We start from the raw sequence: 24,871 nt of genomic DNA, 5'->3' as shown, positions 1-24,871 counted from the left end.
AGATGGTATCCCATGCACGCAAGGTGAGGATTTAGCCACCAGTAGATTGTGTTAGGCCCTTCACAAAGGTTTTGATTTTCCTTTTCATTTCTTCAGTGACTCATTGGTCATTCAGTAGCATGTTACTTAACTTCATCTTGTTGTGGATTTTCTATTTTTCTTCCTCTTGTTGATTTTATTTTCTGGCCTAAGGGGACGCATAGTAACTATGTAATAGAGACAATCATATCCAGGTGTAGATACAATGCAGGATGCATCTCCACTTCCAAAGATGGATTCCCAATGAAACTGTCAAATATATCTTGACAACAGGATGTTGCACTGTCTATACGGACAATGTCAGAATGCACTTAACAGCACAATGAGGGACTTAGGACTGTTTATGGAGTAAATTACAATAATATAGAGGAAATCAATGGGTGTAGGGGGCTAGGCAAGGAGAGAGGGCAAATCCCAGAACCTATGGAGCAGTATAATAGATTTAAAAAAGAAAAAAATGTATTACACACATGCTAGAAAAACGTTCATATTTTAAAAATTTGAGATTATTTGACACAACTGTTTTAAATTTTTTTCCCAAATAATTGGCAATGCACACATCGTGGTTCATATTCTGATGATATGGTATATGCACTGATTATCTCTTCTCTGTAGTGCTTAAAAGAACTTTGATAAATAGGCAAGTATCTGGTGCTGCACATTATTAAAAATGCATTTGAAGCATGTTTTTGCAAAGCACAGCTCTATTTTAGAATTTAAAAAATTGTCAGAATAATGCAGACAGTACGTAGTATGCAGTATATAAGTCATATTTTTACTTCATTCTTATTTTGAGTCACTTTCTCCATGTTCCTTGAGGAATCATAAAGTAACGATTTATTTAGAAATCCAATATTTGCAAAGTCCAACAACTATTTTTAGCACTATAGGAATGAAAGAGTGTCATCAATTTATTCTGTGTGAACAATATTCATATTTCTGAGTTTGGAAAAAATGATAGGACCAGTTTGAAGTATTTATTAAATGGAAAAAGAATTTTTAAGGAGGGAAGATAATATTTTCACAGTAACCTTCCACACCTGAAAATAAGAGAAAAATAACAACCACATACAAAAGGTCTTGTGAAACAATTTTAATTTTTACTCAAAATATATGAGAGGTCATTAGCCCTTATCTTACACTTGAAAATGGGAAACAAGTGATCAGGGAAGGGAAGGAAACAGACACTGTTAGAACTTACGCTCCAGTTTCCAGAAAAGTCTTGATAAGGCAGGTTAAAAATTCTGGATACATTCCTACTGTCCACATTTCCAAACATTAATTCACATATGACTTTCTTTCATAAAAATATAAATATCATTCATTAGCAATGATAGTTAAGATCAGTTCTTCTTCCTAAATAGCACATTTTGCTTTAAAGGAAGGCTCCCTAAAGTGCCACCTCCTTTATAAACTGTCCTGCAGTTTTGCTTTTTTTTAAATTCCAATTTATTGGGATTTAATGAATAAATACCATCTATTCTTCATAAAATATTTTATCACCACAAACTACCCATATAAGTGGTCAGAATTTTACAATGTTGAAATTCATATATTTATCAGCACACTACTATACTATGATTTGATGGCCTAATGGATGGGCCTTTGTGTATACATAAATCCCAGATACAAAAGCATGTAAAACAGACGGGAGAGAGAACATGCACAGAAAAAAGCCCAGCCACACGAAATGCTTTTAATATAAACTCTTACCAAGCCTGAAAAAAGTTGAAACTGATGAAATGTGATGCTCCTAACATGAACTAAATGATACTGCCTCCTTAGAAAAATTGCCAATCTAACTGCCTCGTTAACGTGGAAACAAAACTAGAGCTGTGTCACTATTCCCAGATACATGGAAGAAACCACTTCATTGCTACAAAACAAAGATAATGATAGCCAGGTTGAAAGATGAACAAGTGGCTCTTAAATGTGCAGAAGTGTTAAATTATCCTCAGAGAAAGACACTACAACTTTACCTAACGAGAAATAAACATAAACTACATAAAAATCACACAACAACAACAAAACACTGTGATGATTAGATTTGCTCGTACCAAAAGGATACTTATGAACTTAAAAATGTTGTTTGCATGCAGAGACCGTGCAAATGGCATCGGGGGCATATTCCATGCACACGCAGTGTCCAGTTCCTCTTAGCAGCCATTACAAAGAGCTCAAGTGTAGTGAACGTAGAACTGGCTGATTCGCCAATACCATCATACTATTTTTTATTTTTGTTTGCTGAACACGCTTCTCTGGGGAAACAGACACTGAACTTTTTCTCAACAACCAATTTCTCGTAAATAGGTTTTGGGACAAATCTTAGTTTGCCTCTGTGGTTTGTTGACTCCTTGACAAGTTAGAATGCTTGTATCATTTGCTAGGGTAACTGCCTGAACAAATTCTTGCTCTTCTCAAATGGCTTCCCTTTCTCTTCCCTAAGGTATACCCTATGTAAACCTAAAAAAATTATGGTAACTAACTATACAAGGTTTCTCAAAGTGCAACATATGATACAGGCAGTTTCATAAGCTTCATTTGAACACAGCGTTTTATACAATACAGTACAGCTTGAGATTTTTGTTCATAAATTATAGCACTTAACAGACAACTACTTTAAAAGGGTTGACTATTTGAAGTAACCCAACACATCCTTGTTCAAGGTTAATAAGGCTGAACTTTACAAGCTTTGTTCAGAACAAAATTAAGTTAATCTTGCACTTACTCACATATATACATCGTTTAAAATGTTCTTTTAAATGTTTAAGTATGCACAAATTTCCCCTAGGACAGGTAGACGAATGTCTGAAGTATCAGACAGCCACATTTGCCTACAGACACATTGTCACCAATCATAGCTTGGCTTCTGGTTTACACACGAACACTGTACACAACATCTAAAAAAATAATTTGTGTGGCGATTCATTTGACTTCTTTCTGTATCATCTGTTCATCCTGTATGTCTTTTGGAAGGGTTCTAGACCGCTGCAGGACCACACTGAGCTCTTCGATCACTCTGGAAGGTAACTTATGATCTGAGTCCACAAGAATCTTGCTGTTTCTCTCCTCGGTCTTCTTGAGCATCTTCATGCCTTTATGGCCCTTTTGCTGCCCAGGGACCTCTATCTCTGTGTCCTCCAGGCAGTTGAGGCTCCGATGTTTCTTAGTGCGACTTCGGAGCTTGTCGTCTTTGTGCTCAAGGCAGTGGGCCACCATGGAGGCTCGATCCCTTAAGCTGGAGTCCATGGACTCTTTATCATGCCTCTCACTGAGCCGCAGCCTTTCCATTTCTGCTCTTGCACTCTTAAAAAAAAAAAGAAGAAGAATGCATCATGGCGAAACTAATATGAGGTGTGCTTTTAGTTGAAAGTTTATGTTGGCACATAAAAGTTGGTGTTTCCTATACAAGAGCTCATTTCTAGATGCAGCATCCAACTTGACTTTGACACAAGTGGCATGTTGAATTTATATCTCAGAGCCACAAAGTCATATAACATGTAGGTCACAAAAAATTCACTTTAACAGACACTTAACACACCATTTCAAAGATGTCTATCAAATTGACTCTCAATTCACACTTGTCTCTTCCAACTCATTTCTGCTTGGATTACATCACATGGGTTTGCATTCACAGCTTCTTCCACTCTACACACAGCACCCAGGAAAAGGTGATCTACATGGCCACAAGACCTAGGGAAATGCTGGGTGGCAGAGACCCTTCTTCTGGAATTCCAGTCAGTATTAGAAATATTGAAGAGGATGAGTAGTAGCATCCAGAAGATACCCAGTAAAAGGTTTTGCCTGCATTTTTCTCTTTCCAACGTATGCAATTAGTGAACCATCTCCCTCCATGAAATAGAGGTGCCCTAGATTCATTTTTAAAAGGTAAATATAGAAATAAATAATGTAATACATACATATGCATGTAAAGATTTATTATATACACTCACGTATGTGTGTGTGTCACTTCTGCATTAGTGGATGAGAGCACGCATTCCTAAGAGCTCACAGATACCAGAAGCTTACTGTGATAGGATGCCTGCAACTACATACTGTTGGGCTTTGGGATTTGTATGCATTTGCTCATTGTCTTTTCTAAAATGTCCAATATCCAGGCTTGGCCAGGCCAAAATTTGGCACATAATCTCTGTATCTTCCACCCACTGGTTCACGCTCATATGGGTGCAACACTCAGGGCATAGTGAGACTGCAGCCAGGAACACTTCCTGCCAGGTCTCCAAAACAGGTGATATGAGTACAAGAACTTGGGCCATATTCTGGTGCCTTGCAAAGAAACATTAGCCAGCAAGACTTTGGGACTTTCAAATGCAAAGTGTAGGGAGCAATACTAATACATAAAATGTTGAAATTTCATGTAAAATATACTTCAAACGATACATATTATCTGTAAAGGTAGGGACAGTTGGTAGCAGCAAATGGTTAGGGGACAGAGAATGGGACCGTGAGAAAGAAGAGAAGCCAGGAGTACCTTGAATGCTTTGGAAAAAACAAGTAGAGCCTGGGGAAACAGGTAATATTAGTTATGTACCATATTCTCCTTCAAAGACAAGGTACTGACAATTTAAACAGCAACAGATAAGTTATGAAATAAGGAGAGGCTTGCTTCAAGCAGTGCCATTTGACCTAACAGCTGCAGACAGAGTAATTCCTACTTTCCCGTCCTGAGCAAGGTGAAGCACTCGGGCTCCAGGAGCAGATCGTCCACATACTTTTAGTCTGGAGTCTCTTATAGCCCAGAGATGCAAGGCAATGGTTATGGAGGTCTCGTGATATTGAAAAGTAGTAAGACAGCATATTCTCAAGACACTAGAAGATCTCTTAAAATGACTCTAATCATGAAACTGTTAGTTGATAACCTTTGTATATGTGTGCATCTCTAAATACATACAAGCTCAACCCTCACCATAACGCTTTAAGTATTTCTGACTTTATTTCACTGGTCTTGGTTTAAAGTACATTACATTTTAAGTGGTAGAAATAGAAATACAAAGAACAATGTCCACGTTCATCTAAGGGAGACTCTGAAATGACAGCCAAGCTTGAGCTGTCTGAAACCAACATGCTTCTTTCCATTCCATTATATTATCCAAGAATGGCAGTAGGCGGGCAGGGGAGTAAGATTTTAGGCCACTTTTTTTTTTTTAATTCAGCCACATCTGTTTGCTTATTATTTTTATTTTATAGGTCTTCTTAAGGAAATGGGGATTTTTAAAATAGTTAATTCTAGCATATAGGCTTCTGAATGTCCTACTGTTTTGTTTCAATTATGTGCTAACCAAATACCAAACATTTGTCTAATAAATTCTCATGTATAACATTATTATCCAAAGAGTAGGACAGCAGATTCCACTCTATTCATCAGTGCAGATGGACTGAGCAAGGAAACCAAAGACCTTTATCTCTGACATTTTTGTCTTTCCTGAGATGGTGTATTACCATGGGATGAATGCTCAAGATCATTTCCATGCACGGGACATTTTAAAAATTGGGTCAACATTTGATTAAAATCACTTTAGATGTTCAATTGTTATTTCTGTTTGAAGGCAAGAAATTCAAACACACAAATCTCATATTTAAGCTTGGAAAACACATCTTTTAAGTGCTTTTCTATTGCTTTGTAGGATTCAATCGTGACACTGAAACATTGATTGCAAAATGGTCCATAGAGTGTCTTAAAATTATTAACCTCCTATGTTTTAATTGTAACTGTTTAATAGATTTTATGTGACTTGTAGCAAAAATTCTAAGGAAGCAATGACATTGCCATTGTCCCTCCTTTTCCCTCTCCTTGCTACCCTTTCTCCTCATTTTTCTTTAACTTTTGAGATAAAATATTTCAGATTTATACTACAGTAAAATGCTTAATACTTCACCAAATGAGAAAATTAACAAGTAAAAAGCAAAGGGAAAAAAAAAGATCTTAGTTTAGTGGAAATGCAGACAATGAGTATAAATAATAATTGAATACAAAAAGGCTTATTTCACCCATATACAGCAAACTATCAAGTAAGCACAGATCATTAAAACAGTAACAATATAGCTCTTCACCACTGACAAACATATAAAACCAAGTTGTACAAAACTATATTTGCAGTGACACTATGAAATGCTATACATGTAATCCCACCATGTGCAGCAAAATGTACTCCACTGGAGGACAACGAACTGAGTGAATTAAGACAGACTCAGAAAGACAAAAACTGCATGTTCTCACTCATATAAGGAAGCTGAAATTAAAAAAAAAAAGACAAGGAAAGAAATATCTATATGTTATGGGTATCATGGCAATCTTTGATTTAATGTTTATTTACATTTACTTGAAAGGGGGAGAAGGTGGGTATCTTTCATCACTGGGTCACTACCCAAATACACGTCGCAGTATCCAGGGTTGGGTTGTACTGAAGCCAGGAACCCAGAACACAATGTGGATCTTCCATATGGTTAGCAGGGACCCAAGCACGTGAGCCACCATCCGCCTCCCCGGGCATATCTGCAGGAAGCTAGATTAGCAGTGTAGCCAGAATTCAAATTGGCATTCTGATATGGTAGCTTATCACACCTCAGACGGAGGTAGCACACAACAGTTTTCTTGTAAGATGCCAAACTGTCTTTAGCAATGTTCAGCTGTCAGCTTACAGGTTCTGAGGTGAATGGAGACACCTCCACTGGTTCCCAAACGCCAGAACTTCATGGTGTTACCACAAAGAGTAGCCACCATGGCTCCTGACATACATGGAGTTCATTTTTAGTGTTGTAATGAAACCTAGATTAATACTGCTTTTTTTAAAAAGATCACCTTTGCAAGATTAGCAATGACAAATAAGTGGTGTTGTATATATGAAACTGAGCAGCTAGTGACATTAAAAATTTTTGGCACATAGCTATTTGCACTGTTTTTGTATGTAGGTTGTTAGGATTTTCAATGTGATGATTTTTGGACTTTTGAAGCCACTAAAGTAACTGATACACTTAGTTGCATTAAAGACATTTGAAAACAAATGTTATAATAATGAAATGAGATGATTAACTTACCTCAATATTTCTCTGAGCCTGGATTATATTTTTCTCCTGCTGGATGGGAATTAGCGGCAAACCACCGATTTTGGGATTTTTAGTTATTGAACGTTTTCGCTCCTTCCCAGCTGGTGGCCATATATCATTTTCATGCTGTGGAAACACAATTTCCTGCTGTTGGTGTTCAATATTATCCTGCATTATACCACGCTCGTCACTTGGCTCCTTTTTTTGTACATCCACACCAGACAAATCTGCTTTCCATGAATGGCATTTGTAATTATGATGTTGACTCTAGTGAGACATCGCTCGAGGACATGAAACTCATGGAACCAAGCTTTGAGATCTCAGTTCAATTTCAAGTTTCAAATACATGCCTTCTGACTACTTATCAAACCAAAAGGGGAGAAATACTTGAGGAAATCAACAGATCTCTTTGTGGGAGTAAAAAAATGATGCATGTCTGTATTTCCAGGCTCAGTACTAAAGCCAGAAATGCATTAATTTGCTCTCTGCAGCTAAGATGGTTGTAGCATAAAACTAACTTGCACATACATCCTCCAGCCAAGCTAAAAGCCAGAGTTATCAGAAAAATTAGCCTTATTTTTTTAAAAAAAACATCAATTTTTTAAAGATTTATTTATTTTATTACAAAGTCAGATATACAGAGAGGAGGAGAGACAAAGAGGAAGATCTTCCATCCAATGATTCACTGGTGCTGCTCCGTTCAAACGCCAGGAGCCAGGAACCTCCTCCGGGTCCCCCACGTGGGTGCAGGGTCCCAAGGTTTTGGGCCGTCCTCAACTGCTTTCCCAGGCCACAAGCTGGGAGTTGCATGGGGAGCTGCCAGGATTAGAACCAGCACCCATAAGGGATCCTGGTGCATTCAAGGTGAGGACTTTAGCCGCTAGACCATGCCATCAGGCCCAATTAGCCTTATTTTATCACTTTGTAAATGTGCTACATTTTCATCTAACTGAATTTCAAAGAATTGCTAACTTCTACATATTTACCCTAAAAATCATCATACAATATATCATGTGGCAATTTAACTTTTGAATTACTTTTGACACAACTAACATTCTGGCCCACTAAAGAATCAATGACATGATTGGGGAAATGGTAATTTTGCAATGGGATACACGTCCACTGATAAACGTACACACCGTTGTATGATTAATCCTTGAGAAGATCATTAAGTTTTGTTTCTACTCCTTGGACTAGATTAACATTTCAAAAGTTAGAAAAAGCAAAATGAATTTCAGACAATATATGAAATAAACACAGAATGCTCAATATCAAATGAGAAGTTTACACAGGTTCCAGCAAACTGCAAACTATTTGGGGAACTATACAATTGCCTATCTAGTGTTGAACTCTCCTCAAATCCTATGCATCAACAGATTTTTGCTTCTCTGTTTCAGTTACTATTCCAATAGTGTTTTATAGCAGAGATTTCATTTCAACAAATATTTACTACATTCTCATTATAACAATATAACGATTATTAACAACAAAGGGCATAGTGGTTGCCACTGTGTTTATTAATACACCTATTTTATTTCATTTATTCTTCAATGATTCTGCAGAATCTAATCATAAGACTTACAGTCCCAAATGTTGGAAAATTAATTTTCATATTGTATAATCAGAATGTTCCCCAACATCTAAAAGCTGAGAAAAAAAAAAACTGGCTGCAATGGAAACAGGTAATTCTGAGATTTTTATTTATACTTTTAGGACACTGATGAACAGTGTATATGGTAACTGATATTTTAAGAAACATATGAGCAAACACATCTTTTCTGAAGCAACATAAAATGGCAAGACTGCTAGCTAACTGAACTATACTGATTCATCCAATCCGTATTTTTCCAACAAAAGTCATTAGTTCTATGTTCTAATTATGATTTATAGTTACTTTAAGCTTTTTCAAAAAATATACATAATGGACTGCATAGTTGAGGTTCATGCTTTCATAATGATTATCAATGATCATATCCCCAACATTACACTTCTGCCTTCCACTTTCTAATCCCAACCTCCCAATCTTTTCAGCAAACAATCTGACATCAATCACTCCATGTACTCTCGGGACCTTTGGCTCGCCAAGCCATTTGCGACTTCACTCCTCTACTCACTTTTCCTCACCTCTCCCACAAGCAGGTTGAGATTTTACTTGCAATCAGTAAACTCTCTTTCTAATAAATATGTTTCAACTCTTTGCTCTTTCTTTGTCATAAGTTACTTGGCTAACATAGTGAAACATTGTTCTATATATTTCATGAATCATAGCCATTGATAAATGAAAAAAGTAAGATTCCTCTGTAGATTTAACTACCTTTAACTTTAGGGGGAAACAATTTGCCATGGTGGGTGGACCCCCTACATCCTGTGTCCCATTGGGGTCCCAGCCCAGGCCTAGTTCTGGATTCCTGATTATGTATTCAGGTAGGCAGCAGGGGATGGAATCATCAATCAACTTTTTAGTACCTACATGGCAGATGTGGACTGAGTTCCTGGTTTCAGCCCTCAGCTCATCCTAGGCCTGGAAGTTACAGGCACTAGAGGTGTGGATCAATAGATGAAACATGTCTTTTTGCATCTGTCTGTCTTTCAAATCTATAAAACATCTAAATTTTTCATACATTTAGCCTCAAGTTTCAAGCAAAGATTAATCGCAACCTTCAAGTTAAACCACAGGATAACTAGGTTTTTTCACCCTCAGGAGAAAATTCTTGCTTGTTCTACCTTACAGATGGTGAACTTATTAATTCCAAGTTATTTTTAATAATCAATTAATTTCACTTTCTCACTGTGAAGTGTATCAGTGTATTTGCATTTGTAGCTGTGAAAGCTTTTTCCCTTTTATTATAATCACAATTCACTCTGATTATACATGACTCTTCAATCATATCTGTAATTGCTCAGTACATTAACATAGGTAGTTAGTAATTTGAAAACAAGCATGCTGGTGTCTGTTGTACAATGATTTTCTGCAGGGAACCACCGTGTTCTTGATCATATTACTCCAAGTCTGCTTGTGCCTTCTGATTTAATATCGCTCTTTTATTATAAATGCAAAGTATACACTTCCTGAACTTAAAGACACAAATCAAAACCCCCAAACCTATCGCTGCTCTCTTGTTGCTAGCTAATTACAACATCATTTACTATATAGTGAATTACTTCACAGAATTTTTTTTAGCTTCCAATTTGATTTGTGTCCTCCTCATCCTTTCCCAATTGTTTTGGTATTTGTTTGCATGTTTGTTTCCTTTCTGCTTGAGCTTTAAATTTTGTAGTATCCTGGTGTTTAGTCATCGGCTTTACCTTCCACTTCCTCTTCTGTCTCACTCCCTTCTTTCTCCTCTTTCTCTCTTCTCTGTATTGCCCCTTCTTTCTGGTTTCACCCAAACTAAATAGTAACTTATGTCAAACTTACAATCCCCAATTCTTTGAGTTTTTAATCCACACATCTTATTGCTACTTAGGAGAACCACCTCTGTATCTATTAAGCATCTCAGACTTCATGTGGTCCAAACACAACTCTAAGTCTCCTTCTGTATCTCTCATAAGTCTACACATATATTCTCTATTTGCCCAGAGCTGAAAAAATTAAGATTCTTCCTTGACTCCTGCTGCTTCCTTCAAACTGCTAGAGCCAGTCAATCAGAGAGCCTCACCAACTATACGTTCAAACATTCCTGAGTAAGAATATGCCTCATTTTATCCACTGTAACCACCTAGTCTGAACTGAGAGGAGTTTCCTAGTAAAAACTCTTCTTGATTCTGTGACCTCCTACAGTGCAGACCCAACAAAGGGACCACAAATGTGTATATATATATTTTTTTTCTCAATTAAATTAACTGAAAATGTATCTTTTGCTCTGAATTCTAAAAGATGAACTACAGGATCTGTCTCCTGCCTTCCTCATCTCTCACATCATCCCACACATAGGCTTCATGATTTTCATGAGAAAAAAAATAACCAAGATTATAAAGATGTCTTAGGACCTAGACCTGCTGGCTCCATCCCTGGAATGATCCCTCTTGATCCCTGCATAAATCACTCCTCATTTCAGAGATCTTTCAGCTTACCTTTCACCTAGTAGGAAAGCCACACCCCCAAGGCTCCTCCCTCAATGACTGCAGTCATAGGCACTTCTTTCCCAGCTGGCCTCAGCTGTTACTTCATCACACTGATGTCCATAAAGAATTTCACCTGATTATTTGTGTTTTTCCACTTTCCTGCTCTCTTACAGATCATGGACTGTGCAAAAGACACTGGGCTCCAGGGAGCAAATGTGCTCAAGAGTTTAGTAAGACACACAAGTTCTTTCCTCTCTTGGAGTTTACATCTTAAAAGGAGAGGCAGACAGGGATAATTCAGGATACAAACATTTCTAAGGAACTGTTACAGTAGTAGAAAAGTGCAGGTGTGAAGGGTGATAAGCTGAAGGTTTAACTGCTCTCAAGGACAGAGAAAAATGTGCTATTCAAGCCGTAATCCAGAGGATTTCTGAGTAAGAAGCAAGCATGGAGATGAGTATTACCAAATATTTGAAATGCTGGAAGGAACTCTCCCTAAGGTATGCTTCTGCAGGAAGGGAGGGAAGGTGGGAGGGAGGGAGTGTGTGTGTGTGTGTGCTTTCTTATATTTACTCAACATTTGCTACTTTACTGTCTCCCTTTAGAGATGACCCATAAATCCCCAACTCCATGAGGGCCTCGGTGTTTTTAGTCAGACCCCATGAAGTGAGTTAGTGGAAGCATGACTGGGTCAATTCTTCGGAAGTAGGACACACACAGGCAGGAAGAAACCAGCTGGGTTCTGGTCAGGAGAGCTGTTAATTCCATGAGTTTCAACCACCAAGTCTACCGATTTCAATGACAAAAACAAGAGCATCCATTTATTGTGCCACACACAGCTTTTCAGTCCACGGCCTTACTTAACTAAAATACTTCTGGTCTAATTTTTCTAAGTAGACTTCGAATATCAGATTTTGTTTTTAAGTTGCAAAGAAAAGTCTCTTAAAAAGTTAACAGTCGGATTTTGCTACTATTCCCAGGTAGTAATAATGGAGACAGACTGAAAAGAGCCGTATTTATTAACCACTGGGAAGGTTAATAAATCAAATGAACAGAGAAAATGGTTTTCAAAACAAATAAGGACTAAATTTTGGGGTGAGTTAACTTCTTGTTTGTAAGAAACAGGAAAGTACCTCCTTGGTAATAAAGAGTGGCAACTTAATCGTTACCAATGAATTTCAATGTTCTGTGAAAACAGCTCTGTTGGGAATCAGTCAGACAAGGTGGTGAAACAAACCAACCCAATTAATGGAACTGTTTAACCCTTCCCTGAATGAAAAAGCTTTTTCCTTAGGAAGGAGTCTGACTGGAGAATTGACTACAAGCAATGTCTTTACCTCAACAATCCCAGGTTAAAACTGGTAATGAAAGCTGTGATCGTGAAGCAGTAAGGCTGCCTTTGCCCTGTAAGGCCAGGCAAAGCCAGGCCAGGTTTGTTGGGATGATCCTGAGTTAACCCTCAGGAAGCACAGGGTACACAATAAATGCTAAAGAAAGACAGGTCACTGCCCTTGGAAAGGCAAGTGTGAGGTGAATAGAAGGAATAGCAAATGAAGTCAGATACTTTTCTAAATGAAGATCTTCTTGGACCTCAAGGTGGCAGCTGGCATGAATTTCTCTTTCTTTCTGCATTCCCTTAAAGAACGCAGAGCTCACACCTGGCATTGATTGCCTAGTGGCTATATCCTCACCTTGCAATGCACAGGGATCCCACATGGCAACAGTTCATGTCCCAGTTGCTCCACTTCCCATCCAGATCCCAGCCTGTGGACTGGGAAAGCAGAGGAGAACTGCCCCAAAGCCTTGGGACCCTGCACCTGCATGGGAGACCTGAAAGAAGCTCCTGGCTTTTGGCTTTGGATCTGCTCAGCTCTGGCCACTGTGGCTACTTGGAGAGTGAATCAGCAGATGGAAGATTTGTTTCTCTGTCTCTCTTTCTCTCTGTAAGTTTGTCATTCCAATAAAAATAAATACATTTTTTTAAAGAGTTATTTTTATTATTTTTTTATTGGAAAGGCGGATATACAGAGAGGAGAGACAGAGAGGAAGATCTTCCATCCGATGATTCACTCCCCAAGTGAGCGCAACGGGCCGATACTATGCCGATCCGAAGCCAGGAGCCTCTTCTGGGCCTCCCACGCGGGTGCAGGGTCCCAAAGCCTTGGGCCGTCCTCGACTGCCTTCCCGGGCCACAGGCAGGGAGCTGGAAGGGAAGCAGGGCTGCCGGGATTAGAACCGGCGCCCATATGGGATCCTGGGCGTGCAAGGCGAGGACCTTTAACCACTTGCGCCACCGCGCCGGGCCCAAAATAAATACATTTTTTTAAAAAATGCAGAGCTCCTAAGCCGGGAAAGTCCTTAGGCTTTCAAAAATCCTCAGCGGAGAGAATAAACTCTGCTGCACGGAGTAATGGACAAAACTGGGCTTATACCTATTTTAAAGAATAAGAACAGGAATAAATGTTTGCCAATTCTACATATCCAAAACTCTTACTAAAAATTCTTTGAAAACCACTGTCAGACTAGCATTTCCTGTAAACAAAGTTATTATATCTTGCCCAAGAACTGAAGCAGGTATCATACCTGTACAATAAAGATACTGGCCATCCACTCCATTTGGGTTTGTGAATTGTCACAACATAGGTGCCTGTAAAACAGTTTATAAGACACATAATCAGAGACATTTGATGCTTAATGATTGAATGCCATCAAAATGGAAATATATCAGTACCAGCTGCTTTAATAATCTGATAAGCATATATTATATAACAGTTTAAATATGCACACTTAAAATATTACAGTGTAAGATTTTGACAGCTCAAAGAGGTCAACGATATTTTTGAAAAGATGAAAAGGGCAATATCACTTTGCTTTTCTAGTATGTGATGGCAAAATACCTTTTTCTTCGGAAAGTCTAAACCTAAAGGGAAAAAAAAGTTTGCACACTCTCTTAAGAGCAGATTTTTTCTTTTTTATGAGACTGACACCATCTCTAGTGTTAGTACTGTTAACACTAACACCTGCAGACTCATGACAAATGAGCTACATGACAAACCGGTATATGTTCAACAACATTGATTCAGTAAGTTTTGTGCTCATGAATGCTTAGTAGGCTTGTTAATTATCCATCTATTAATAAGTAAGTTAACCTAGGCTCAAGAATCTTTAAGATTCATGTAGTTTTTTAGGGTAACTGTGTATCTAAACAATCAAATTATATCACAGTCGGTGAAAAGTTAAGCAAAAAACAAGGAATAGTAGTTGGCAATAAGGTGAAGGTAGTTTTATGTAAAAGAAAAATATTGTAACTTATATCAGAATGACATAAGGGATATTGCAATATAATAGTACTTTTTATATTCCTTAGTATTAAGGTGATGAACTTAAAATGTTAAAAAATATTTCAAATAGTTGCTTGCTTTCTCCACTAGTCTCATAAATTCACTGTCCATATCCAATATCTTATTTACCTATGCAGACCATTTTAATTATATATACTAAAATAATATAGGTGCAAAGAAAAGTAATCATAGGACATTGGTAGCTGGTAGAGCTTTTGAGGTGTTCAGGTCTAATTTGAAAGAATGAGAGATGAGTCCACTAGATCCTCCAAGTGAGAAAGGAAATTCCACGGAAGTTGAAGCAGCAGCATTTATTACCGAAGAGGGAAGGGGACCTATACCAGAAGCACCTCTGTGACACAAAGGGGAGCAAGATATGGAAGGTGGGTTCAGGACAATGGAAGGGGAAAAGTTATGGAAGAGGAAGCTGATGATGTCACCTGTTAAAGGTCTGACATGTCATTCCAATTATTTCTGCACTTTATTCCATAGGCAACTGGATTCACACAATAGTTTTATAACAGGAGAAAAACATGAAACATCGTAGCAAAGTCCCATTGGTGACTAAAAAACACAGTGAAGTCAGAGGCAGTGAAAAACATTTAGAACTCTTGGAATACTCCCGACAGATGCTCAAGGCCTGGCACTCAGGAGCACGAGGGGACGATGCAGAGGTGTTGTGCTGTGGTTTGGTGATTGATTTGGCATAGGCAGGTGAGGCAGGGAGAGAAATGTCATATACTCTCAAATTGTACTTGGCCATTTTTGGTACCAATGTGAATAGGAGCATCTATGTAAAAAACAACTTTGAGACCGGAATAAAGTTCATTAAACGGTTACCTTAATTAGTTTTTGTCTTTAAAAACTGAGTTTTGCCTACTTATCAAATGAAATTGCCTTTCATGATTCTTTAGTACCTGTAGAACAAATCAGATGTGGCTTCTCTTAGCGGGTATTGCCAACTGGCTGGACATAAGGACTGGAACAATCTGACAACAGACCTATTGCATTTTTTTCATCCTCAATTAAAAGTATTTAGAAAAGACTTTAACTTCACATAGGGTGAAACATTTTCTGTCTATAGTTCTGCCTGCCATAAAGTGAAGGGATTCTTTTATTGAAGGGGTCACCAATACAAGAAATCCAGAAGCAACCAATTACTCACCAGTGATGCTTGTCTGAATATGCAGTTAAGCCCCAGCTGTATCACACAGGAAAAAAACACACACACACACAAACATATATTAAAATTGATACATTTTCTAAGACTGAGATAGAATCTTATGTTCACAATGTGGGATTTAAAGGTAGATATATACAAGTGATCACGCACAGAATGATTCGACTGGAAATAAATACTAAGTATGAAAGGATTTGCCTACAGATTTCAGATGGGCAGAAGGGAGACAGTTGAGGTGTGTTCATGGGGAAGAGCAGGAAGCTCTGATGCCTATTCAGATGTCAATGAAAATGGCGGAAAAAAAAAAACCCTTCATATACAGTGACCTACTGATACTGGAGGAAATTTGAAATGTGCCAATTGCAACACAAATACAGATACAGGGCTTCAAAACAAAGCCTATGGGGAAGAGTGAGATTCCACCCAGTAACTGCATCTTGGAAGTAATCACACACAGCTCATTAACACGATGTTTCGTCTGAGTGAGAAACGTGTTAGTTTAAAAATAATTCAATAAAAGTGATTTGTGATTAAAAAAAAAAACTGTGGTATAAACTGAATGCTAGAGTGAATCAAGTGTTAAAGAGATGCATGATGATATCCACTTCCTGGCTACCATTTACTTGTTACAGTATCAGATTCAGGACAACAGAAAGGATTACAGGGTCACGAACAACACACTGTAAAAACCAACTACCAAAAGAATGTAGGGCCAAGTTTGTTCTCCTACAAGTACAATTGCCCGGACACTTCATAGCACCCATGCTGTGACGTGACTGATCAACGAACCCATGTCCTCTCAGGAGATGGAACCTTCTGAGGATGGACTGGACACACGTGGGACTGCAGCCAAGGCAGACGGTGGTCCCAGTCAGAGGTAACATGACCCCTCCTTACCTGCTCAAGATACCCAGCCATAGTCAGGGCAACTTAAAGGAATCTGCCTAAAATGTAATTCATTACTAATACATGTGATGCTTCTGACTCGTAATCACTTAACAGGCTCATTTTCCCCTTATTTCTTTCAACAGTCTTTCCCTGTCTGTCAAATCTTACCTTGTTGGCGGCTTCATTTTCTTTTTCACTCCAAGGTAAAACTTCATGGAACTGAGGGTAAACACTTTTTCATGTTTACTACTCTATAAGGAAGATAAAATAATTTGTAATTGAGCAGTTTAGATACATTTTATTTTTCCTAGAGTATTAATGCCTGTGTTTAGAACTATTTAGTTTCTTTAAGGTTTTATGAACACCAAATGTAAGTAAGCAAAGAGCATTCTAGTCATAATGTAAACAAGCACATTTAAATACACAGCTTTAGACACATACATATAAACAGGTGCCATGTTTATAAATACATGTGCGTATATATCGATACATATGTGTATATGAACACGCATATGCACAGCTCCCTAATTCTTTATTGGTAACACTTCTGAGCAGATATGCTTCAAAACTCAGGTGTTTCTTCCTATTTTAAAAATATGAAATGACACAAACCACTCCTGTTCTCTGGGCAGCACTGAACTCAAATACATTCTTGTTTCTGTGGAGGAATCTGATATTTCATATACTATAAGCTAAATAAGTAAAGCCATACATGTGTACAGATTGGCTGGAGTGAGACTGTATGACTAAATAAAATAAACATTGGACTTCAAAATTATAGGAAGCAGATTAATGAAAATTGCCATCAATAACACATTAAAGTATACTACAAACAAGACTGACATTTCGCCCTGGGTCAATTATATATTCTTAACACCCTCCTGACATAATGCATTTAAGCTGACAAGTTAAATATTCTTAAAGTCAGCTTGACTATATCATAAGAAAGTTAAGCAACAGTGACAAAACTGGGATTATTATGCACTAAAATTTAAGAGGAAAGCCACACACATTTTCTCCTTTACCCTTGGGTATTCTGTGATAGTTATGACACACACAATAGGAAAATAACTTATAAAATATGCCATGTCTTAACACATTTCCAGGGAAATCTTGTGTTTTAAATTGAAAGGCAGACAGTATTCGCAACAAAGAGTAAGAGATTGAATTAGATAAAGATATTGACTTGCTCCATACTAGTTTGTCATTTCTCATTTCTGCAATATGCCTCTTTTTTTGTTTTAAATAGAGATGAGACAATACTGAACATTTCATTAGACTACTGCAAAGATTAAGTTCATGTAAAGGGTCACACTACAGATTAAAGTAAAAAGTGCCTATGAAAGGTTTAGTCTACTCATGGACATAAAATAAACTCAAAGGAAATTATACATGTCACTATATAAAAATAATTTTATATAATAAAAAATCAAATATTTTAAAAAGCTATTTTTATTTCTACAACAACAGTTTGCTGGGAAACATTCACAGCTTTAAAATTTTTTTTAACCCCCAAACCATTTGAAAAATACTATCAATTTATACTTTGGGGTAAATTATCAGATCATTTTTTACGGATTCCAAAAATAATTTCCTTTCAGATTTGAAATTAATTAGAACACAACTATTAAATATAACTTGGCTTAATATTGATTTATTTCCATTGGCAAATTCTGTAATTTTCCTAAATATAAATTTTCACTTCTTATTACAGCAATCTGGTAGAAGCTACAGGATTACCTCTTGTTTTCCAGAATTTTTAAGGAATAATACTTTAATAATTTGAACTGCCAATTATAGCAAAAGGAGGGAACCTAGGATGACACTGAATACCCTAGTACAGCATGGTATGGTACGGTGTGGTACGGAATAGAATAGTATGGTATAGGATATAGTCAAGGAGAGGACAGCTGGGTATCTTGAATGTGAGCAGTAGAGGTGACCCTGGCTACCTTTGTGGCAATTTACTTCATGTCCTTCCTAAGAGTTTAGATAGCTATTCCCCAGACACGGTCCCCTCCCCTCCCCCAAGGCAGCAGGGTAGAGGGAGGACGAAATCTGACACACTGGGGAATGAGAAATACTATGCTTGCATAAACAGTCTACATGGCAATAGGAATTCATAAGCCGAGGGCTGGCTACGTTTGAAGAACTTCTGGTAATTGGCAGAGTTTAAAGCAAGATAATCCCCCCCCCCCACCATCCACTCCTGTAACAAAAGCTCATCTTTTCATGCCATAGTCTGTCCAAAGGAATACAGTGATGTAAGTTGGGAGAAAAGCAATTACGGAAACAAATGTCTTTTCTGTTTTAAACTTCAAACTGAATGTTCCTAGGCAGGAACTATAAGGATACTAATGGGAAGTGATATAAAAGAAAACCTTGTTTGGCAAAACAAATTCATTGTGTCCTATTACAATCTTTTCTATTGATATTTTCAATTCCTGTAGGATTTCTCCAGAAAGTTCAATACGCTAGACTGTTGTGATATCTACGCTGTATTATTTCAGCTAGTATACTACAAAACAAAGATTCAAGCAAAGCTAATTAACGAATATGCTTTAAAAATTTATTGCAGTAGCTAAAAGAAGTTTCCATACTACTGCATGCAACTTTTAATGACAACCGTGCACTGACTCATTTGCTTTTCACACCAGAAATAATGCAACATTAATATTCTTTGAAACCGCTTACCTTTTATGTAAATCAAGTCCGAAAACCTTTTAATTAACATTTTCTATGTATGGAATACTTGAAAAAAGCAAAATATATTTTCCCCTGTGTATCATCCTAATTTGTTTTAAATGAGCATTCATAAATTATCTCTAATTAAGTCTCCATAAAGGCACATTGCAAGTTTGTGATTTCTACTACTTTTGTGATACAGTTCAGCTATGGAACCAGGCCTTTACTTTCCCGAATGCAAATCTCAAGTGCACAAATATTAAAACCCGATGTGTTTCATTCACAGAAACACAAACACTTTATATACGAATGATTTCTATAAAATTTTCTATTCCTCTACTGGCAAGATTAAAGAAGCAAAACAAATAAACGTGAACTCTCGGTCTCCAGGCATATTCCTTTCTTTGTCTATGCGGAATGAAACGGTGGGAGCCAAAGCACAGTGTGTAGTTCATCTCTGGGAATACGGGGTAAGAGCTGCTATTTTGTTATCCTTCAGCCTCGACATCCCATTGCCCTTGAAGAAAACAGCAGTGGGATGGACATACAAAATGGGAACGTGACTCAGATTCATCTGCATGACACGGAACTTTCCCTGCTGATGGAACATACCAGCAGAGTGGTGAAAACAGCTGCAGAGTTCAACACACAACAACAACAAAAAAAGGGGTGCAGCACCTTAAGAAAGCTGTCAGACTTTTTTTAAAATATATATATATGTATATATAACATGTCAACAGATACCTAATCTTTTCTTTGTATATCTCCATGCTAGAACATGAAATGCCACTCATTTAAAAGTTTAATTTCACATAAAACATGTCTCCAGGTTCTGCTGACTGCTCTTTTATGTTCAAAGCAAATTTTTTTCAATACCACTTCAGTTTTTAAAGCAGAATTGCAATTGTATAGCACACACCTACCTAATGACCTCCCCATCCAAGATAGAGTACACTTCCATACAGAAAGTACTCTACTGAGACTGCTCCCTAGAAATTCCACAGCAATTTTTCTTTCTCCCTTATACACTAACTTCTATCAGCATCTTAAACACTGTGTCAACTCTCAGACCTATGAACACGTTCGCATCATACTGTTTTACATCAAGCATTTTTTGTTCAATAAAGTTTTGAAAATTTCCCAATGTTCCTGTAAACAGGAGTTGCCATTCATTTTAATGGCTAAGGAGGATTATACTAATTACACCATTCTCCTTTAGTTGGGGAGCTAGGATATGTGCAAGCTGTAGATTTTACAAATGAAGCTGCTTATAGCATGGAAAGTATGTGACTAACCCTAATAACTGTATCCTTATATGGCACACTGTGGCAATGTATTATATGCATATAATGCATAATTATCATACAAGGGTAATTATAATTTATGTTTCCCTAAAAATGTCTCATGTTTTTGTTTTGAGGCTTTGAAGGCCTGTTGGCTCGAGCTTAGTAAAATACAAGCTAAAATACTGCACAGTGTGGACATAATACCTAGCAGCGGATTTATGGGATCCTGGTAGATGAAGACAGACTTAGTTTTTTTAAAACTTCTAAATTATAAACAGTTAATTGTGCGATTTTACACGTCCATCAACAATCTTGGACTTATCTAACTAATCTGCATCTTTACATACAATCAAAGTTTTCACACGAGGATTAAATGAAACCAGAAGTTGTAAAATTTAGTCTTATGGTTTTAATTTTATATTTTCCCATGACACAATACTGATGGCTTATTGACCATCTCTGTCTATTTATGTAGTCTGTTAAATCCTTTGCACAAATTTTTACTCGGTTGTCTTTCTTTTGCTGATTTGGAAAAATTCTTCTTTTCTGTATCTGAGTCCTTGTTCCAAAAAACCCATGGAGTTTCAAATGTCCATGGAAAAGAGAATTAAAAGATACATTTAGTACTCAACACTGTGGCTCAGAAGGCCAATTCTCCACCTGCAGCACCAGCATGTTACATGGGCACCAGCTCTAGTCCTGGCGGCTCCACTTATGACACCATCCACTGCTTATGGCCTGGGAAAGCAGCAAGAGATGGCTTTCAGTACTCGGGCCTCCGCATCCATGTGGGAGATCTAGAAGAAGCTCTTAGCTGGATTGGCACAGCTCAGCTATTGCAGGCATTTGGAAAGACAAACAGGATGGAAGAGTTTCTCTCTTCCCCTCTCCTTGTTTCTGTAAATCTACCTTTCAAATATAAAATAATTTTTTTAAAGAAAAGTTTACTTTGGTGCAAATATTTTTAAAATTTTGGTAATATGTATTTTTCATGAACTTACAGAAGATATATTATATGCATGATTTCAAAATTTATTTGTGCCAAAATGAACTTCATCTTTTTAAAGTACTCTCATTTGTACTATGGATATCTTTTTCTCATTCTAGGATTTTTCTATCCACAGCTCAATGAAGTCTTCTCATGAGCCTGCTTCTGTTGCTACACAGATTGGCCAAATGCTCCACATTCAAAAAAATGTTTATGAACACTGTTACTTAAGCATTTAAATAATCTGGCATATAGGACTCATGCTACCACCATAGTAAAGACTCAGAAATGGAGGTTGAAAAGTTAAGTTACTTATTCACACAACCAGCCGATATGAGATTTTTTTATGCTAATCTCAATATTCTTGCAGCTGCATCATTCACCTCCATCTTGCTTCTTACCTGAAGCTTTCCTATGACAAAATTCTTCCACAAAAGTCCTTAAGGAATTCAATATTATAGGATACATAACAGTAACATTCAATTAATAAATGTTACATGGATCAATTCATTTGCACATGTAAGAAAGACGCCGTCTCACTTTTAACTACCTTTTATTCCAGTTTTTATTAATTCCATTAATTATATTCAATTCTCTTTTATTTAGGGTACAATCCATTTGCTGCTAATTTTACTGGCTAAAATACTGACTTAGAAATTAGCTTATGCAATGCATATCAATCTTCGAGGCTTAAGTCATTCTGCCAAACTATTCAAGGTACTTAGGAAGCCCACAAGGAGTCATTCACTCTGTTCCGAATACTCATGTCATACCTCAGACAAATAAATCATCAGCTTACAGTACATCTTACTTACTGCAGGCAGTAATTTCTAGCAGAGAGAGCAGAGAGTGGTATAAAATAACAATGTTAATCCCACACAAACAAAAAGGGGTACATGTTCAATACCTTTGGGTCCTTGTACAGAAACAGACACCCATCACGCAGAACAAAATACCGGTCTTGAAACTTGTTTCCAGACAGTATCTTCGATGGTTCTTCTTTGATTTTCAAAACTCCTTCCTTGACACTTTCACAAGCACTCCTCTCTGTAAAGCACAGTGTTATTTTTGTTAAGTTGGACATATTTTCCCTTATTTGGAAAATGATACAGAAACATCAGCATATTTTCAGCTTTGATAATTTAATGTTGCAACTTGTTTTCCACTGTGAAGTAGCCAAAGGTGAACTGTTGAGAACACATTTTCTCACAGTTGCTATTTACCATACTTAGGCCTGCCGGTTCTGTCCAATTAGTCATGGGCTGCAGAGCACCTGAAATGTGGTTAGTCTGAACTGAGTTACATGTTAACCTTACCTATCAGATACTGAATACATTTTGCAAAAGGAAAATATCAGAATATTAAAGTTTGATCATATTGAAATATATACTTTGGATATATAATGTTAAATACAATCCAGTATGATTAATCTTATCAATTTTTACATACTGTTGAAAATGTAGCTAGCACATAAATCTTTTAAAGATTTTTTTTTTTTAATTGGAAAGTCAGATATACAGAGAGGAGGAGAGACAGGGAGGAAGATCTTCTGGCCGCTGATTGACTCCCCAAGAAGCCGCAATGGTTGGAGCTAAGTCGATCCAAAGCCAGAAGGCAGGAGCCTCTTCTGGGTTTCCCATGCAAGTGCAGGGTTCCAAGGCTTTGGGCCATTCTCTACTGCTTTCCCAGGCTACAAGCAGGGAGCTACATGGAAAGTGGGGCTGTGGGGATTAGAACCGGTGGTCACATGGGGTCCCAGTGCGTGCAATGAGAGGACTTTAGCCACTAGGCCTGCTATCACTTAATCTAAAATTATTTCAATAGGTTCCTTGCATGTTTCAGTTTGATGCATGTTTCTTTTTCATAGCACCAGTATTTAAGAAAGAAAACACATTCAGGAATTTTCACTCAATATAGAACTTCTTAAAGAAATGGAGAAATTGATATCAATATGAAACAGGTCAGATTAAAAAAGATAAATTGCTACGGTAGCACACTGAGCAATAAATATGTTTCTTACATAATAATCTCAGTGTGCCACTTAGAAATTATTTTAAAAGCACTTTGATAATACCAAATTTGCATTTATGTCTTTCATACAAAATTTTATCATTGGATCTCAAATCAAAACTTTGCAGATCTTGACAAACACACACCTGCTTACTTAAGAATTGAAGAACAGTAGAAAGGAAAGGAAAACAAACAAAAAGAACCTAAAGCCTGGTTGGGAAAGGTTTACCAAGGGGTTACACCTTGTGCTTCTCCTGTGAAGCAAGAGTCGTGACCACGTGCAGCAAGGCAATGCGGCCCATTCATACAAGACGTCATATTGCTGCTCCACTGGGCCTGACACCTTCAGCACTGCCCTACCACATGGGCACCATTTCAAATATCCAAGCACGGCTCCTGAAATTCACAAAACCTCTGCAGTATTTCATTAAAAACTCCTAGTTCTAAATCTAGCTAGCTTTGATTAATCTGAAAAAAAAAACCTATGTACTCTGCATATATTAATATTTATAATTATATTTTGCTTATAAAACAAAAAGTAATAGAAATATGAAATTGTTCCTTCTGACTGATAAGTGAGACTGGAACGACTATAAGCAAACAGATTAATCATGCCACAGATTCTAACCACAAAAAACGTAATACGAAAACCAACTATTTCTCATGATACACATTCTGATCTTAAATCATGCCATCATACCTATAGGTTCTGTAAGTACACTATGATTTTGAATTAGTTACTGTAAAATATGCTGCTGAAGTATGTGTTCTGGTATAATTTCTTAGTATTACTTTTGTGAAAACATATTATAAGAATGTTCTATAAGTATAAGAATAGCTAACCATTTAGAAACACTAAGGAAAGTTTCTGTAGTGTAGCAGTTATCATGTTCACCTCAGAATGTAGAAACACTGGTTGGATTTATGGATTTAGTTGATTTAAACAGTCAAAAGGAAAAGAAAGGCATTTATAATATCTCTATCTCTATATCTCTATATATCTCTATATCTATCTATCTGTCTATCTAGATATATTTAACTTAGAATGAAGTACTTTAAAAGCACCAGGGAAGATGTAATCAGCTTGTACAATACAGATAGTGGACACTGCGCAACCCAGGCAGATCCATTTATACATTTATTCAATTAGTTGAAAGGCAGAGTTGGGCAGACATGGAAAAATCTTCCATCTGCTGGCTCACTCCCATATGGCTGCAAAAGCCAGTGCTGGGTCAGACTGAAGCCAGAGCCACGAGCCAGGGTCTATATTATCTCAATAGATGCAGAGAATATATTTGACGATTTGCAACTCCACACCATACCA

General features: G+C 37.2%; 1 protein-coding gene across 3 annotated transcripts in view; it reads right to left on the bottom strand.

The window, feature by feature from the left end:
• Nucleotides 1-1,117: 1,117 nt before the first annotated feature.
• LOC121166504 (arf-GAP with Rho-GAP domain, ANK repeat and PH domain-containing protein 2) overlaps nucleotides 1,118-24,871 on the bottom strand; it is a 172,104-nt gene continuing 148,350 nt past the window's right edge. For all 3 annotated transcript variants that reach the window (XM_040995670.1, XM_040995669.1, XM_040995671.1), the window contains 6 exons: nucleotides 22,445-22,584; nucleotides 16,747-16,829; nucleotides 15,676-15,711; nucleotides 13,753-13,816; nucleotides 7,096-7,230; nucleotides 1,118-3,345 (listed from right to left, as the gene is read on the bottom strand). In XM_040995670.1, the coding sequence (XP_040851604.1) occupies nucleotides 2,965-3,345; nucleotides 7,096-7,230; nucleotides 13,753-13,816; nucleotides 15,676-15,711; nucleotides 16,747-16,829; nucleotides 22,445-22,584 (839 nt within the window). In that variant the 3' untranslated portion in view covers nucleotides 1,118-2,964. The remainder of the gene's footprint in view (nucleotides 3,346-7,095; nucleotides 7,231-13,752; nucleotides 13,817-15,675; nucleotides 15,712-16,746; nucleotides 16,830-22,444; nucleotides 22,585-24,871) is intronic.

This window comes from Ochotona curzoniae, unplaced genomic scaffold (assembly GCF_017591425.1).
Source record: "Ochotona curzoniae isolate NIBS_2020 unplaced genomic scaffold, NIBS_Ocur_1.0 patch153, whole genome shotgun sequence".
Lineage (NCBI taxonomy): Eukaryota > Metazoa > Chordata > Mammalia > Lagomorpha > Ochotonidae > Ochotona > Ochotona curzoniae.
This window is presented reverse-complemented; position numbering and strand designations above follow the sequence as displayed.